Below are 16750 nucleotides of genomic sequence, written 5' to 3'. Positions count from 1 at the left end.
CAGATAGTACCGAACCCTTTAAGTCCTATGCTTTTTCCTACACATACCTATCGATGATAAAGTTTAATTTATGAAATAGGCACAGTGAGAGATTACAAACAATAACTAATAATAAAATGGAATGATTAAAACAATATACTGTAATAAAAGTTATGTGAATGTGCCCTCTCTCTCTGATAACTGACCTGCTATCCTAGACTGCTACCAAGTGACGAATAAGCAGGTAGCGCATACAGTGTCCACATGGTGGACAAAGGGATGATTCGCTTCCTAGGCTGGATGGAGCGGGATAGCGGGAAGTGTCGTCACACTACTCAGGATAGCACGCAATTTAAAACTTATGAATTATTTATTTCTGGAATTTTCCATTTAATATTTTTCAGACCACAACTGACCTCGACTGAAACTGTGAAAAGTGAAACTGTGGATAAAGGGGGACTACTGTATTCATGTGTCCAGCCTGGCTCACAGGGATGTCCCTACTGTCACACACACAGGAGCTGACCAGGACCTATGTCAGTCTGTGGCTGAGGACCAACCAAGCCAGCAGCCCACATGGGAAGAAATCCTCATCTGCAGCCTCATTAGCATCAGGGGCCGAGTAACCAGGCCCAGACACTGGCCTTGGAAAGGAGCCTACACTGCTGGCCACTTCGTTTGGAAATTTCACCCTGTGGCAAAGACGGCACCAAATATAATTTTCCTCCCGAAGTGGTTTCCTCCTGCAGCCCTCCTCTATTGTCTCCCCCCACCCCACCCCTGCACCAAATGATTTATGTCAGAGTGAAGGCCTTCACCCCTTTGTAGTCCATCTGGCCTTCCTGCCTTAGCCTGCGGGGAGGGTGTAATCCTGTGTTTATAGCTTTACAGACAGTTTCCATGGAAATTATGACAACATTACAGCTACTGTAGAGCCACATCATTGCTGATTAAATGAGGAGACAGGGCTTGAAAGGGGAAATTTGGAATTAAATATCAACAACCTGAATCCTTAGAGACAATAGCTAGTTTTCATAGCGTTGTTCCCATCAACAGTAAAAACAATAACAAACTACTATTGTTCTTATATTGATAGTATGAAGAAGGGTTATTTTGCAAATCCTTTGTGGCAGCTATGACAACTACAGGCCCCAAGCAAGTGCTCATTGGCAATATTCAGAAAGGAAGATTGCACTCATGTGTGGAAATAAAAAATAAATAAATAAATAAAACAAGCTCATGGATACAGAGAACAAACTGGAGGTTGCCGGAGGTGGGGGCGAGGGGTGGGCGGAATGGGAAAAGGGAATCGAAAAATACAAACTTCCAGTTATAAAAGAACTAAGTCCTGGGATGTAATGTACAGCATGATGACTATAGTCAACAATACCGTATTATATATCTGACAGTTGCTAAGAGAGTAAATCTTAAAAGTTCTCATCACAAGAAAAAAATTTCTGTAACTATGTATGGTGATGGATGCTCACTAGACTTATTGTGATCATTTTGTAATATATATATAAGTATCGAATCACTATGTTATATACCTGAAACTAATATGTTATATGTCAATTATACCTCAATAATAAGTAAAATAAAACCAAACAAAATAATAAAATTAAAAAGGGCAAGGTAAAACTTTAGGTAGAGTTTAGAGAATCAAGGAATATTAAGTTAAATAACTGAATCCTGCAAATTTCTACCATGTTACACAAGACCAGGCAGGCTACAACTACATCTGATTTGGCGTGGTTTGTCAACTGCTCTTTCAAATCACTGCAAGAGCTTTGTAAGGAATTGGGAAATAGAAATGTTTAATTAGGGGAAAGGAGTGGTCAGCATCACTTAATAGGTCCCAAATGTTGAGATAGTAAAGATAATAACCACAGAACTGTACCTCCATTGGGAGTTTCTCTCCAGCATTGTCCCTTACTCATGCTGTGGCCCACATTTTCTTCCATGAGGATTAAGTCCCTTTTTTTTTTTCGGTCACCTATGTTTTGAGGTTAACTTGAGCAGGATTCTCTTCTTTGTAAGAGAAAATATAATGCTTTTATTTCATTTCAAAAGCAATGCAAGGTCTTTGTGGAAAATGTTGCTGAAGGAATAGAAAAAACACACAAGTTATCCATGATCCCACTGCTCAGAACTATACCACTGCTAAGATGTTGCTAAATTTCCATTTAATTTTTTTATTGTGGCTGACAGCATGGGATTGGGGATTTAGACAGAATTCTCACTTTGCAAGTTTTTTGAGCTCATGCAGCTTATTTAACCTCTCTGAGCCTCAGTTTTCCAACCCATGGAGTTGACAACACTTTCAGAGAGTTGAGGGACTTAACAGTCCAAGAATACTTTCTCATGCCGTAATTATTCTTCAGCATCGTTTTTAATGTCCCTATAGTATTCTGTCATTGGAATATGCCATAATTATTTATAATATCCTGTTACTGGATCAGTTAGTTATCTTAAATATTTACTATTACAATACATAGAGTGACTGCTTATCACCTCTAGTCCTTCCTTTTGTTTCCTATAGATTATTCAGCAGAGGGGTTTAAGTCAACTAATTTACACCAAATATACTGAGCACATGTGACTGTGGTGGACACTGAGGAAGAGCAGTCAGGAGTGAGTGGTGAGTACCCTTACAGAGCTGAGTGAGTGAGGAGCGTGGACAGTGTGCTGGGCTGGGGAATAGAAAATTTGGTTCTTAGCTCTGCCCACCCACCCCCAACCCCCTTCTACTAACGGCATAACTTAGACGAGTGACCTAATCTCTCTTCTCTCATTTGTAAAATCGGTGTAATTATAGTTCCTCCCTCCAAGGGTTTTTGTGAACAGATTAAATAAATTTTAAGTGCTCTAAAAAGTGCCTTGGTGCAGCACTATTCACAGCAGACAAAAAACGGAAAGCCAATTGTCCACTGGCTGGTGAGTGGATAAGCGATGGTATAGCCATGCACGGGAATAATAACCAGTCACACAAAAAAAGGAATAAAGTACTGATGCATGCTACAATATGATGAACCTTGAAATATGGTACTAAATAAAATAAGTCAGACCAGAAAAGGGGGCGGGGGCACAAACTGTATAATTCCATTTATATGGAACGTCCAGAACAGGCCAATCTATAGCCAGAAAGCAGATCAGCGGTGGAGCAAGTAATGAGGAATTAGTGCTTCCTTTTGAGGTGATGGAAAAGTTCTAGAACAAGATAATGATGACTGTACAACACTGTAAATGTACTTAATACCACTGACTTGTACTTTAAAATGGTTAAAAATGTAAATCTTATGTTATATATTTTTTACCACAGTAAAAAAAACAACAAAATAAAATACTGCCTGATATATAAGAAGCACTCCGCAATTATTATTTTTCATACTTATTCCCCTCTCAAGGTTTCAGTTTTCGTATTTATAAAGCGAAGGGGACAAAATAATCTTTGAAATTGCTTCTAGCTCTGAGATTCCACAGTCTAGCTGGATGCATCTGCCTGTTGATGAAGAATTCTTTTCATGAATATCTACTTCCTGCCCTCTCTCTCCTCTGGCTTGACAGAGACCCAGTGTCCTTCTCCTGAGCACTCATTTTGAAGCTGTCACCACCTCTTCAAGTACCTAATAGATCTCTGATTGCTGGTGGCCCTGAAGAGGCTCATGGCGGACTCTCAGTAAATATCTGGTGGACCCATGAGTGGACAGAATAAAAAACAAATGGAAGAGTGAATGCATAGCCATTGAGTCTCCCCACAGAGCCTCAAGTGGAGGCAGCCCTTGCCGAATTCCTGAGCTCCATGACAGAATGCTCGTGGTGACCGTATCTCTTCCAAAAAGTAATAAACACCTTCCCAAGTACACCCAGCCTTTCTCTCAAAATCCCTAATCACACTTTTATTGGACAAGCCATTATTTCAGCTCCCAAAGCTCCATAGTTTTAATCTGTTGACATGTCTTAAGGGTGAGTGAGGCTAGCATTCTCCCCGTTCCCTTATGTCACCATCTGCCAACATTCCGAGAGGACTTCTTTCCCACATTTACCTCTCCTCTTTGCGGTTCCAAGCTGTTTGCTGCCTTCACACTTCTCCACTTCCTAGCACTCCAGCAAAGCCGTATTCTAACTTTGACTTCCTTCTTCCTCATCACTTGGACTTCCTTTATTTCTGTCATTTCCAGGTGAGCCTCTTAAAACTTCTCCTTTCTTCTGTCTCTGTTCTTTACAAAGCCATGTCGCAGCTTCACAGATTTGCATTCCTAAAATGTCCTGCACTGTTCTTCCCTTCATTGTCAGATATGTATTTTTAATTTCCTCCTCCAATCTCAGACATCCCAAAAGAGGGAAATGAGTGTTTCTTGTTGAGCCTTTTAGATTGTCTTGTTTAGTTACCAAATCTCCTTCAAATGTCTGAAGTTTTTCACACTGAAAGTTGCTAGGGTTCATTCTGCCACTCTATACATATGCGCGCATGTCCCTTTTCTTGTATTCAAGACCAGGAGTTGACAAACTATTGTCCTTAGGCCAAATCCAGCCCACCACCTGACTCTGTAAATAAAGCTGAATTGGCACATAGCTACCCCGTTCATTTACATATTGTCTATATAGAGGCTTTTGCGATACAGAGTTTAGTTATAAGACAGACACTTGATAACCTGCAAAGTCTAAAATATTTACTATCTGGACCTTTACAGAAAACGTTTACAGACTCCTGTTGTGGACAATGAAGGGACATCTCAGCCTTTATTTTCAAATTCTTAGCTGACAGCACGCATTGCCAGGTGCTGCCTTCATTTCAAATCCTACACATCCATTTGAAACTCCCTGACCCTGTAATCTCACTAAAAAATCACCTAAGAGTACCACTGGCTGGCTTCCTGACTCTCCCTTGGTGGTGTGTAGGAGAAAACTATATCTCTGGAAAGGTTTTCCCTCACTATCAACTGTGTGAGATATCATCATTCATCAACTGTATTTTTTTTTTTCCTTCTCACTATGTATCCATTTATAACACAACTTCCCATTTCGTTGTTTTTATTTATTTCTAAGTGATAGGATGTGGGAATATTAGAGGAAAACAGCCTCTCCCTACCAAATCAACTGAAGCATTGAATCTTTTCTCATTGGACATAGTCTAGCAGCTTAACAACAAACCAAGTAGTTCTGTGCTTGACAGAGAATGTCCAGAATGGGCAGTGTGTAGACTTGCAAGGCCCTGTAGACTGGATTTGAGCCCGATCTCTGCCACCATCCTTCAAATACTGTCTGCCCTTCGGAGGTGCCTTTAAATCAGGCCGACCTCCCAGTGAGCCATAGCACCCAATAAAAATTATCATTAGGAACTTAGGGCTTCTCATGAAACCGTCCTACTCCCTCTCCGCTTCTTCCTTCCCTTTCTCTATCTCCTGGATGCTTTCTAGGGCCTCATATCTTCCCATGTTTTCTGATTTAGCTACTGTGTTCACGTTTTGGACTTGACCAAATTCTGCTTTGCTGTTTCAATTTTGTGAGCCACATCCTCTCACTCTCCAGAAAGTCCTACCAGTTAGTAGGCATTTTATTTTGGATAATCCTTTTCGCCAAGTCAGCTCTAGGTGCTGGACCCCATTTGGCACCGATGCTTAACTGCTACCACATAAAAGGAGAACAGAAAAGTGGTATGTCAAAAGCAATCAGACAGTCCTAGCATTTAAATCCTGACTTTGTTTATTTCTAATTATATGATTATACGACGACAGGTAACTTCTCTGAGGTTAAGTTTCTCCTCCACACTATGTTGATATCAATACCTATTTTGTAGAGTTATCATGAGAATTAGAGACAGTGTCTTGCATAAATTAGTTACCTATAAATGGAACTTTTCTTTTGGACATAACTTGGACATCATATTTGTGCCTCCAAACCCAAGGAAAAGTAAAATGCCAAGAGATGAAGGTTAGAATGACTTTGGTAGAGAAAAATTCTGTTCCTTTGGTTGATCTCCTTTTACAACTTTAACTTTCTATGTTTTAACTCCAGCTAAGATTTAAAATCTTCTTCATCCCACATCTTTTACTTTGTCCCCACTTACCTGGCTCTTGTGACCTTTAATCTCATCTGCTGTTAAGCAATGTTGTCCAGGCTGTGCCCTTCTTTCTTACAGAATTTACACAAAAGGCTTTCCAGGCTTTATACACTTAGAGTCCTGCCTGTGAGGTGTCATGCAGGAAGTGACCATCCCATGCTCAGTGTTCCTGTAGCATATAATGACCATACCACATGCGGACATCTCTAGGAATTTTCCATTGTCCAAGAGTAGTGAAATGAATATGTACAAAGATTTATCTAGAAGATGGTCAATTGTCTCCTTATTTACAACAGCAAAAGAAAAGTGAAATCAAAATTGAAAAAGAACTTAAATATCCAATTTAAAAGTAATTAGTAATTAAATATGTACTATCTCACAATGGAGTACTATAAAGCCATTGTAAATAATGCTTTAGAAAATCTCTGATGCTCTGAAAAGATGCCCTAACAACTTAAGTTTAAAAATATAGTTTAGGGTTTCCAGTCCATCATGTAAAGAGCTCCATCTTAACAATAAGTGAAAAGCTGAGCAAACTGACAAGTCGATAACTCTTCTTAGATCCAGCAGAAAGGTGAAGTCACAGGGAAAGCCACTGCCTCCAAAATTGGGGAGACAGAGAGGTAGATACAGAGAATCACTTACCTGAGCAGAAACCCACAAGCAAACACTTTCATGGGAACTAACCAGGGCAGGAAAACCTGACCTGTAGATGACAAATTGTTGGAGGCTCAGTGTGGACAATTCTAAGAGTTAAAAACTCCAGGGGGACCCAACTATTGGAGGGCCCTCACAGTTATGACCATCACCTCCAAGAGCTCTACTAGGTCCTCACGGTGAATAGTAGAGAAAAATCTCCTCCTGCTTCTGGCAGGGGGAGGGGAAAAGGAACCATTTCAAAATATACCAGACTATTCTGTTCTCCTTAACAAAGCTCACCTTCAGGAGAAACTATTTTCCCAGAGCCTAACCTACCTGAGGGGGAAGGAGGAAATCCATATCAGCCACCTCTGACCTTCCATGTGAGAGAAGGGAAATGCACAATTCCAGCCCCCTCCCTCCATCCTGTCCCACCTAAGGGGGGCAGGCACTGAGAAGCATGGTGAAGTCCACAGTCCACAGGCATGAGTTCACCGGGAGACTAAGTCCTAATCATAAGACTATAGAATGCTCCCATCCCTCCATGCCTTACTACTATATTACTAACGTTGTATGTATTGGAGTTCATTTCATCCACTGGTTGTATCCACCTTTTAATAAAAAAGCACAAGGCATACCAAAAGGCAAAAAACATGGTCTGAAGATACTGAACAGACGTCAGAACCAGAGTGGGATATGGCAGGAATGTTGGAATTATTAGACCAAGTATTTAGAAAAATTATAATTAATATGCTTCAATGAAAAAGTAGATAACATGTAAGAACAGATAGATAATGTAAGCAAAGAGATGGAAATTCTAAAGAATCAAAAAATGCTAGAAATAAAAAACACTGTATGAAGAATGCCTTTGATGGGCTCTTTACTAAGCTAGACAGGATGGAGGAAAGAATCTCTGAATTTGAGGATATAATAATAGAAACTTCCAAAACTGAGCAAAAAGAAAAAAAGACTAAATAAACCATAACAAAATACCCAAGAACTATGGGTCAACCACAAAAAGTGTAACATGCATAATGGGAATACCAAAAGGTGAAGAAAATTAACATCAAACACTAAATTAATGTCAAACACCAAACCACAGATCAAAGAAGCTCAGAGGATATCAAAACAAAACAAAATGAAAACAACTATATCTAGGCACATCCTATTCAAATCACAGAAAATCAGAGATAAAGAAAAAACCTTCTAAGAAGCCAGAGGAAAAAACACCTTACCTAAAGAGAAGCAAGGGTAAGAATTACATCTAACTTCTCAGAAACCACCCATGCAAGAAGAAAATAGAGTGAAATATATAATGTGTTCAAAGAAAAACCAGCCTAAAATTCTGACCTTGGGAAATATCCTTCGAAAATGAGGGAGAAATAAAGACTTTCTTAGACAAACAAAAATGAGGAAATTTGTTGGCTATGAATTTGTAGATCTGTCTTACCAGAAATGTTAAAAGTTCTTCAGAGAGAAAGAAAATGACATAGGTCAGAAACTTGGACCTACATTTAAAAAAGGAAGAGTACTGAAGAAAGAATAACTGAAGACAAAATAAAATAAAAACTTTCATTTTTCTTAACTGATCTAACATAAATTAATCCAAAATAATAGCAGCAGCGTATTCAGTTATGCATGTGTATACATATATATGTATGCTTATAAGTGAGATGTATAACATCAAAATTAATTTAAAATATTTTGAGCTAAATAAAAGTAAAAATACAGTGCTTAGAGGGAAATTTATAACATAAAATGCATATATTAGGGAAAAAAAGGCCTAAAGTCAATAGTGTAAGCTTTCATCTTAGGAAACTAGAAAAAGAAGACAAATTAAGTCCAAGGTAAGCAGAAGAAAAGACAGAATAGAAATTAGAACATAAATCAATGAAACTGAAAACAAGAAATCAATAAAGAAGATTAACAAAACCAGGAGTTGGTTCTTCGAAAAGGTCAATAATCAATAAGCTTACAGTCAGGATAACTAAGAAAAAAGGAGAGAAGACACAAATTACTAACAACAGAAATAAAAGAGGAGACATTGCTACAGATCCCATGGATATTATAAGAATAATAGAGGAATATTATGAAAAACTCTATGCCCACAAATTGGATAACCTAGTACACTGACCGCTAACCAGCACCGAGTCTGTAGCCTCATTGCGGCCTTCAATAGTTTTGAATTTTTCTCTTAGATACTAGTCCATAAAAAAACATATATCTTTGAAGAACTGGAAATGACAATGAACTCATTAGTGACTCTAATATTAGAAACACTGACTTATGGCTTTGGTCATACAAGCATTCAGCCAACTAGGTAGTGAAGATGAGCTACTGAGGTACAAGGAAAAATATCAGGATTTCTGTTTGTATTTCTGATAATATCTCTTCCTTCCTAGTTTTACCTTTATTCGTATTGTATCAAGATCACGAGATATTAGTACATTATTTGTACATAATTTATATCAATGCGCAAGTGGGTACATATACATGCATAGAGAACATGCTCGAAAATTTTTGCATAGAGATGCACAATCAAAAAAGTTTATAGACTATTACCAAAGTGACCATTTGGTCTAGTCCCCTAACTTTAGAAAAAGAGAAACTAAAACTCAGAGAGAAAAGAGGTAACGTGCCCAAGTGGGATAGCTGGTTAAAGGCTGGGTCTCCATTAGCTGAGAGTGCTAATGCCTTATGCAGTTATTTGGGGTTTAGTTTTCTTTTCTGCCTCATCTCATTCTTTTGGCGGAGTAGAACTGTTTTGTGAATGTCATATGAGTCCACGTTAAGAGTACAGATAAATTTTAATATTACATTTTCCTAGAAGTTTAATATTTAAAAAGCGTTCATACACCTAAATGGAATTTTTGCCTCCCCTCAAAAATGGAAGGCTAAGCTTCCAGTCACAGATTGCATTCTCCTCAGCCAGATTTCCTATTCCTAGTAAGCGTTATCCACTATCTCACAGAAATATTAGTTGAAGGGATAATGCCCAGTGGAAATAAATCATAAGGAGAATCAGCAATAGAAATCACTGACAGAAAAGCAACACAGGCAGTCTCTAGCTGTCTTAAACATTACTTACAAGAGCCGTCAGCAAAATCCTAACTCCAGGGACCATTACTTTGAGGGAACTCTGCCAATCGAAGCATTACTTGGAAGACACATTTTTTTATGCTCTCCTCAAATGCCCAGTGTCAAACTAAACAAAAGTTCTGAAAGGTTTCAAACATTTCCAATTTTGGAGAAGTGAGTACACTCCCAGATTCAAGTGTGGCCTAAGGGCCAGGTAAGCAAGCACCTTTTTTTTTCCTAGTCTAAATGCAAACTTTCACTTGTCAGAGGAGCCTGGTAAAATTAATTTACACTGCAGGGTTTGGATTCGGATGACTCCAGAGGGCTTTATAAACCTAGGATTCTATTTTCAGCCATCTTTCCTTATGCGGGCTAAGGAGGAGAACTTCAGTGTCTCTGAATCATTTTGAAAACTTTTCGCCCAGGACCAAAAGAGCAAATGAAAAATAGTGAAAAAGCAAAGAGACACATCTTATTGGTTTTGAATGCTCTCCTTCAACACCTAGAACCCCTGTTGACTTCATAAAGGGAACATCTTACACAAAAGTGGCCCACGTGGGAAGCAGGGAACTAGAAATGACCCACAGCTCCTGAGAGGGAGTTATCAATAGACCCTTGTAATCATATGTCATTACTATGTTTTCGCTGGATGAGAGTCTCTGCAGTATCATTTGCTCTTGGCTGACCATATAACATAATTCTCCTCCCTTTAGTAATTTCACTGCTAGATTCTGGGAACCATCTCGAGAAATGATGGAGAATATTTACTTTTCACTTAGAATTGTTTTTAATGCTCCTACTGTCAAAAATTATTAACAAAAAATATGTGAGCCAACCATGGAGGATGGAGGATTTTGGCAGTATGAACACCTATCATGAGAAAAATCAAACTATAAAATTTAACAAGGTGTTTACAGATAGGTCCAGAACCACAATATAAATACCTCATCATATCTCAAACGTGGAATTTGGCATTCGTAGTATAACTCAGAAATATTTTTATTTTTTTATTCTACCAAACACTTTTATTATTTAATTCTTTCATAATTTATTGATTAATTAACTAAACTCATTTTCTAATGGTGGGACTAATGAGTAGATATGCTAGAGACAAAGCATATTTTGAGTTTACCAAGACATTTTTTAAAAACCTTTTTTGATAATTTTGCAATCAACTTGGAAGAACAAGGATTTTGCAGTTATTGTACTTAAAGGCTGAGCAAATGCTTTCCAAGCATCATGAATATTTGGGCTGGTGGCAAGATGAAGGAAGGTTTCTAGAGACATGTGGAAAGATGTCCTTGCTCTGCATTATAGTAACATGTCAGGTGCAGACACAATGGTCAGGCTCATTAAATTTAAATAAAGCAGCCTCTCAGTCTGGGAAGAGGATGGATTCTGCAATTAGAAAAAATCAGTTTGAATTCTGGCTCACCACTTATGATCTATGTGATCTGGGGCTAACCACTTAGAGTCCCTGATTTTTGATTCTTTTATCTATAAAATCATTTTCTTTAAGAGAAAATAAAAGGGAGGGGGATATGTATTTATGCTAGGTACATAGAAAGTACTTATAGAGAAGGACTCACTATCAAATCTGCAGATGGTCCAAAACTTGGGGTAGGGATGCTATATCACAGAATTAAGGTTCAAAATTATCATGGTATAATAGAAAGATGAACTCAGATGGTGATGAATATTATAGTGGGAAGAAAAATAAAATTCTACAGTTAGTGTTCCCTCTCTCCTTTTGGTTCTAAGTTCAGTTGTACCAGCATAGAGTGGAGAGCTTATGTGGAAAAGTTTCTGAAGGCTTGAATGATAGGAATTTACTATGGAGACAATAGTAGGATATGGACACTGAATTATCAGGTGTAATCTTGTACTATAGAAGCATATGGTGCATATAAATCAAGGAAGTTAACTAGCCTAATTCACTTTGCCATGGCCATATCCCATCTGGAGCACTGTGTTCGGTTCTGGGCATTGTATTTTCGAAAGAATATTTACAAAATAAAGTAAACCCTGAAAAGGAAATCAAAATGATGAAAATGATCATACAAGGAAAAGATGAAGTTAGGAACACATATAGAGCAGTAAAAATCAAAGAGTAATACCAATTAATACGTATTGAGTACTTATTATGTGGAAAGTAGTCCAAGATACATGGTTATAGTCTCATAATTTTTAAGAGTTGAGCCAGGTTTTACCCAGTAGTCCATCCCCAGATCTGGGAGAGATACTGAAGCAATTTTCTAAATATATATTTCTAATCCCTCTCTAACAAGATCGTGGTAAGATTGCACTCTCCCAAATCTTTTGAAGTTGGACACAGACTGATGATTTGCTCTGGCCAATGAAATGTGAGCATAAGTCATATTCATGACTTCAGTGTGGGAGCTGAAGAGATTGTGCACAATTTGCCACATGCTTTTCCCACCATGACTGTGTGGTCATGGAACCTCCATCAGTCTAGGTCTCTGAAGGGCAGTGATGAACAGACCTGCCCGGCTCATTCATGCTGGCTAAGTAGCAGGAGCAAGAAATGAATTGTTATTGTTTGATTAAGGCATTGACATTTGGGGATTGCTTGTTACTGTGGCATTACCCAACCTTTTCTAACAGATACACGAGTCCACATGCTTAAAATCATTAAAATATTTCAGAAAAAGGAAACATAGTTATTCATATATTTCAAGAAGTCAGAACTAACGATAGTTTGTAGAAATTACAAGTGGGCAGATTCAGGCTTAATATGATTTTTTAAAAGAAAAGTTGCCCAAAAGTTGCTTCATGGGATAGAGAGGTCCCTGAAAATGGCAGTGAAACCAGACGATCATTTTGCATCTATATAGCAAAATAAATGGTTAAATTAAGGGGTGGCTTAATGTATTAAGTATTTATGGAGCACCTCTAATGTGCCAGGTATTTTAGCCACAAAGATAAATCCAAATACACAACCTCTATCCTCAAGGAAATAATGATGAAGTTCAGAAAGAGATAACCTATGGTGTCTCTTCTAACTGTGATTCAACAAAATTAGGGATAATAACATGTCCTGAATGAGCTGACAGCAAGCCCGAACGTACAAATAACCATGTAGCTCTAGAAATCCTGCTGATGCTTAGGTTGTATTATTATTTTTCAATTAGGAGCCAAAAGTATAGGGTTTACAAAAGGAAAGAAAACGAGAGAATTGCTGGGTTTAAAGGAGGAACATTTTTCCTCTCTCTAGTTACCATTTTTAATCTTGCAAACCCAGCGGCATATTATCTGGCTTACATCAGGGGTGTTCCAGCAAGGGGAATAGCACTGACTCACAGCAATTGTTACTGACCTTTTCCATCCCTTCTTCCACCCCTTAGAGTCAGGAAAGGAACATTTCAACACTGATCAACTCAGGCTCCTCTGACAAGTGAAAGTTTGCACTTAAGCCTGAAGGAGGTACTAACCATCCTACAAGGCCATTCTTCAGTTTAGAAATCAGTCAAACCCTTTCCAAAAGGTCTAAAGTTTTTAATAAAAGGGTATTTGAGCAGGGCCTAAAGGAATCCTATATTCTAAACATGTGAAAATCACAAAGTAAGTGATTCCAAGGGACACTGACATTGTTTCTTAATGGCACTTTTAAACAGGACTTGTTTTTTCCTGGTAGTATCAATAGTTAAAGGTTTGTTTAATTTTTTATATTTCCAAAAACCAAACAGTTGAGAGAGATGTGCTTTCCTTTCCCTGGCTCTTAGCATTTTAATGGAAAAACATCTAAAACTTGGGTAAGCATTAACTCTAATTGCTCTGAGGCAGACATTTCCATTTCAGGTTATTATTCATAACAGTATTAGTGCAGAATAATATATGCAGCTGGATTCCGCAGCCATTATTTAGACAAGGGTGACGTATCTGATTACTATTGTCCCCAACTCAAAAGCGTCAGTTCGAACTTTGAATACTCCAGCCCTGCCCAGGCCCTGAATTTTCTGAACTAAGATTTTAATTTTCTACAAAATAAATAATTCAGGGCAAGCTGGATTTCAATGCTATACCTCCGGCTATTCAGTGTGACATGAGTTTCTCAGAAATACAAAGACAAGAAATTGGCTTTGGCGCATGTAAGAGCAGCAGGGAACTTGCAGCTTATGCTGCTTCAGTGCACCCCTAATACTGTCACCTATTTTCAAAATACAAGGGTATTCTTCCAGAGCCAGCTGGATCTCTGTGGTACCCAATCTTGTGCCGAGCTAGGTACACAAATACACACCTTACAAACACAGATGTGAAATGTTGATCTAGGGCAGAAGCCGGGCATGGGGATTCCTGCATTTTAGTCTAGTGGCTCCACACCCGAAAGTTTCAGGGACAGAGCTGATGCTTGAAGAGTGAGAGGGGAGACCGCCCATCCTGTACTTTTATCTGGGCACTATGGAGATGACCCCATTTTCCCAGCACCAGTTTGCCCTTTGCCCTGTTGACTGAGTGGAGATTTCATCGAGGGCCAGAGAGGGGACCAAGACAATGTGTCCGGTTACTCAGACGAGAGAAAGGCTGGAAATCGCTAAGCCTTTCTGGGCTGGTCGGGCTGACACACCCACCTAGAACCAACGGCCCGAGGGTGCGACAGGGAGGCGGGGGACCCGTGCATACAAAGATGCTGCAATCGGGGACACGCGTGAATCCTGGTCAGGGCTGGGGGGTCGCTGTGCGCCCAGCAGAGGATGCCCTTTACCTCCTCCTAGTCCCCCATCCCCGTGCAAAGTGAGCAAAAGAAAGTTGTGCCTGGGACATGGCGCCCCCGGCTGAGCGGGGAACAACGGCAGGCGGATAAGAGACCCAGGCCCCCCTACCTTGTCCTTGGGGCCGAGGTTCTGCAAAACCTCCTTGCCAGTGGCGCTCCGGATCTCTACCCCAGCGGGTGCAGGCGACACGGGCGCGGGCTCCCTGCTTTCCTCCCGGCCTTGGCCCCTGCGCGGGGAGTCCTCGAGCCCGGGTCGGCTTCCCGAGGCGCGGCCGCTGCCCTGGCTGCTCCGGGGAGTCTTTGCGCCCCGCTGCCCCACGCTCAGGGCATCGAAATCCAGCGTCTTGCTTTCGAAGGCTCCCTCCACGTTGCAGAACATGCCTCCGTACTTCTGCCGCGGGACCTGGTCTGTGGTGCCTGGCCTGGCCAGGTACACGGGCAGATCATCTTCGTGGGAGCTGTCCCAGCCTCTCCTGCCCGAGGCCATGGTTAGAGAGCGACAGAGGCCCGCGGGTTTTCTTTCCCTCAGGCAGAAAGGGCAGCCGCCGGCAGCGTGCGCCGAGCCACAGTGACTGGGGCGGGAGGAGGCGCCTGAGCCTTCGCGCCAGAGGCGGCAGTGCTGCTCCGGTTCCTGCCAGTCCCCAGCCAGCCACAGCGAGGCGTTTTGCTCCGGTTCCTGCCAGTCCCCAGCCAGCCAGCCAGCGCGGCGCAGGGGCCGGAGCAGGGCGCGCTCCACTCGCGGGACCACTCGCCTGGCCGCCCCTCCTCGTGCACCCTGACCCTAACGTGGCCTCACGGGCTTACACGTCCTTGTTGTCCATCAGAAGCAGAAATCTCAACTTGATGCGCGCGCGCACTCACGCACTTCGCCCAACAAGTCCCAGATTCACACTCAAGAACTTGCCTCACTCACACATGCATGCAAACCCTGCTTTACCCACACCAACTCTCGAGTTTGGCTCACCAACTCGTCTTTCTGCCTGTCTTATGCATGTAAACCTAGTTGGCTCAGGGGTGTTAATTTCAAAGCCAAATCCTGATTTATAGACACACACACACACACACACACACACACACACACACACACATTCGGATTCATCAGATTTACAATCCTAGACTTTGCTTACCCATAATCCCAGGATGGTTTTATCCTAATCTTAGAATTGTCTCACAATTGCTCCCAGTTCTCGAATCTGCCTCACAAAACTGCACCCTCAAATAAAGAACTTCTGAATTGGTTGAAGGAAAGAGAGACCCTCTTACTTCAATGACAATCACAAAAGCCTCTAATTGACTCACAGACAAAGCTACAGTTACACCATTCTTACCTCATATGTAGCACCCTAGATTTTGTTTACCCACCCTTAATTTGCCTCACAGATAATTACATTACAGATCACAGATATGCATACATCTCTAGATTTTTCCCTGCAAAATACTCCTAATACCGTCTCAGACCACAAAACCCAGCCTAATACCTCATACGCTGACTCAAGCTCAGATTTACCTCAGTCAGAACCCTACACCTGGGCTCACACATAAGCTGGGATTTACCTAAAAATGCACAGCCAAAGACTTCGCCTTCTATGTTTAAAAAAAGAAAAAAGTATTTTATCTATGTATATGCGAGCTCTCACAACCTCATCCTCCCTCCTACGTTCACCCACATATACTCTAACCCAGACGTTGCTACATAAGCAGTGTCCACAAACTGCAAGGTTTGCATGGCATCTGCGCACACGGCCTAATCCTGGAACCCGCAGCGTTCACGTTAAATTGGGCCTCCCTCCCTCGGAAATTCAAAAAGTATTTTATCTATGTATATGCGAGCTCTCACAACCTCATCCTCCCTCCTACGTTCACCCACATATACTCTAACCCAGACGTTGCTACATAAGCAGTGTCCACAAACTGCAAGGTTTGCATGGCATCTGCGCACACGGCCTAATCCTGGAACCTGCAGCGCTCACGTTAAATTGGGCCCCTCTCCCTCAGAAATTCACTATTTATTTATTTATTTATTTATTTGTTTGTTTATCCAACATGAATTGAGTGCCTTCTACTCTCTTCATGAGATACTAGGGCAATGGTGTTAAACAGGGCAGATGGGGGCTTGTCCTCACTGAGAGTATAGTTTACAGCCGCACACAAAAGTAGTCAGTCATTCGCCATTATGCTCAATGTACTAAACTTTATTTTTTGAACAGCCACATTATAAGCTCCACAAAGGCAGAGATCTGATCTGTTTAGTTTATCTTTGA

At 40.6% G+C, this 16750-nt stretch overlaps 1 protein-coding gene and 1 long non-coding RNA gene across 2 annotated transcripts in view; both read right to left on the bottom strand.

Annotated features, from left to right (window-relative positions):
• DPYSL3 (dihydropyrimidinase like 3) overlaps positions 1 to 15143 on the bottom strand; it is a 99644-nt gene extending 84501 nt beyond the window's left edge. Inside the window, exon 1 of the mRNA XM_025040739.1 lies at positions 14599 to 15143. Within this exon, the coding sequence (XP_024896507.1) occupies positions 14599 to 14976 (378 nt within the window). The 5' untranslated portion in view covers positions 14977 to 15143. The remainder of the gene's footprint in view (positions 1 to 14598) is intronic.
• Positions 1946 to 14592, bottom strand: LOC112471931. Its single transcript, XR_003043480.1, has 2 exons — positions 4023 to 14592; positions 1946 to 2077 (listed from the first exon to the last, which is right to left on the bottom strand). It is a non-coding gene; the product is annotated as an uncharacterized LOC112471931 (long non-coding RNA).
• Positions 15144 to 16750: the final 1607 nt, after the last annotated feature.

This window comes from Pteropus alecto, unplaced genomic scaffold, assembly GCF_000325575.1.
Source record: "Pteropus alecto unplaced genomic scaffold, ASM32557v1 scaffold78, whole genome shotgun sequence".
Lineage (NCBI taxonomy): Eukaryota > Metazoa > Chordata > Mammalia > Chiroptera > Pteropodidae > Pteropus > Pteropus alecto.
This window is presented reverse-complemented; position numbering and strand designations above follow the sequence as displayed.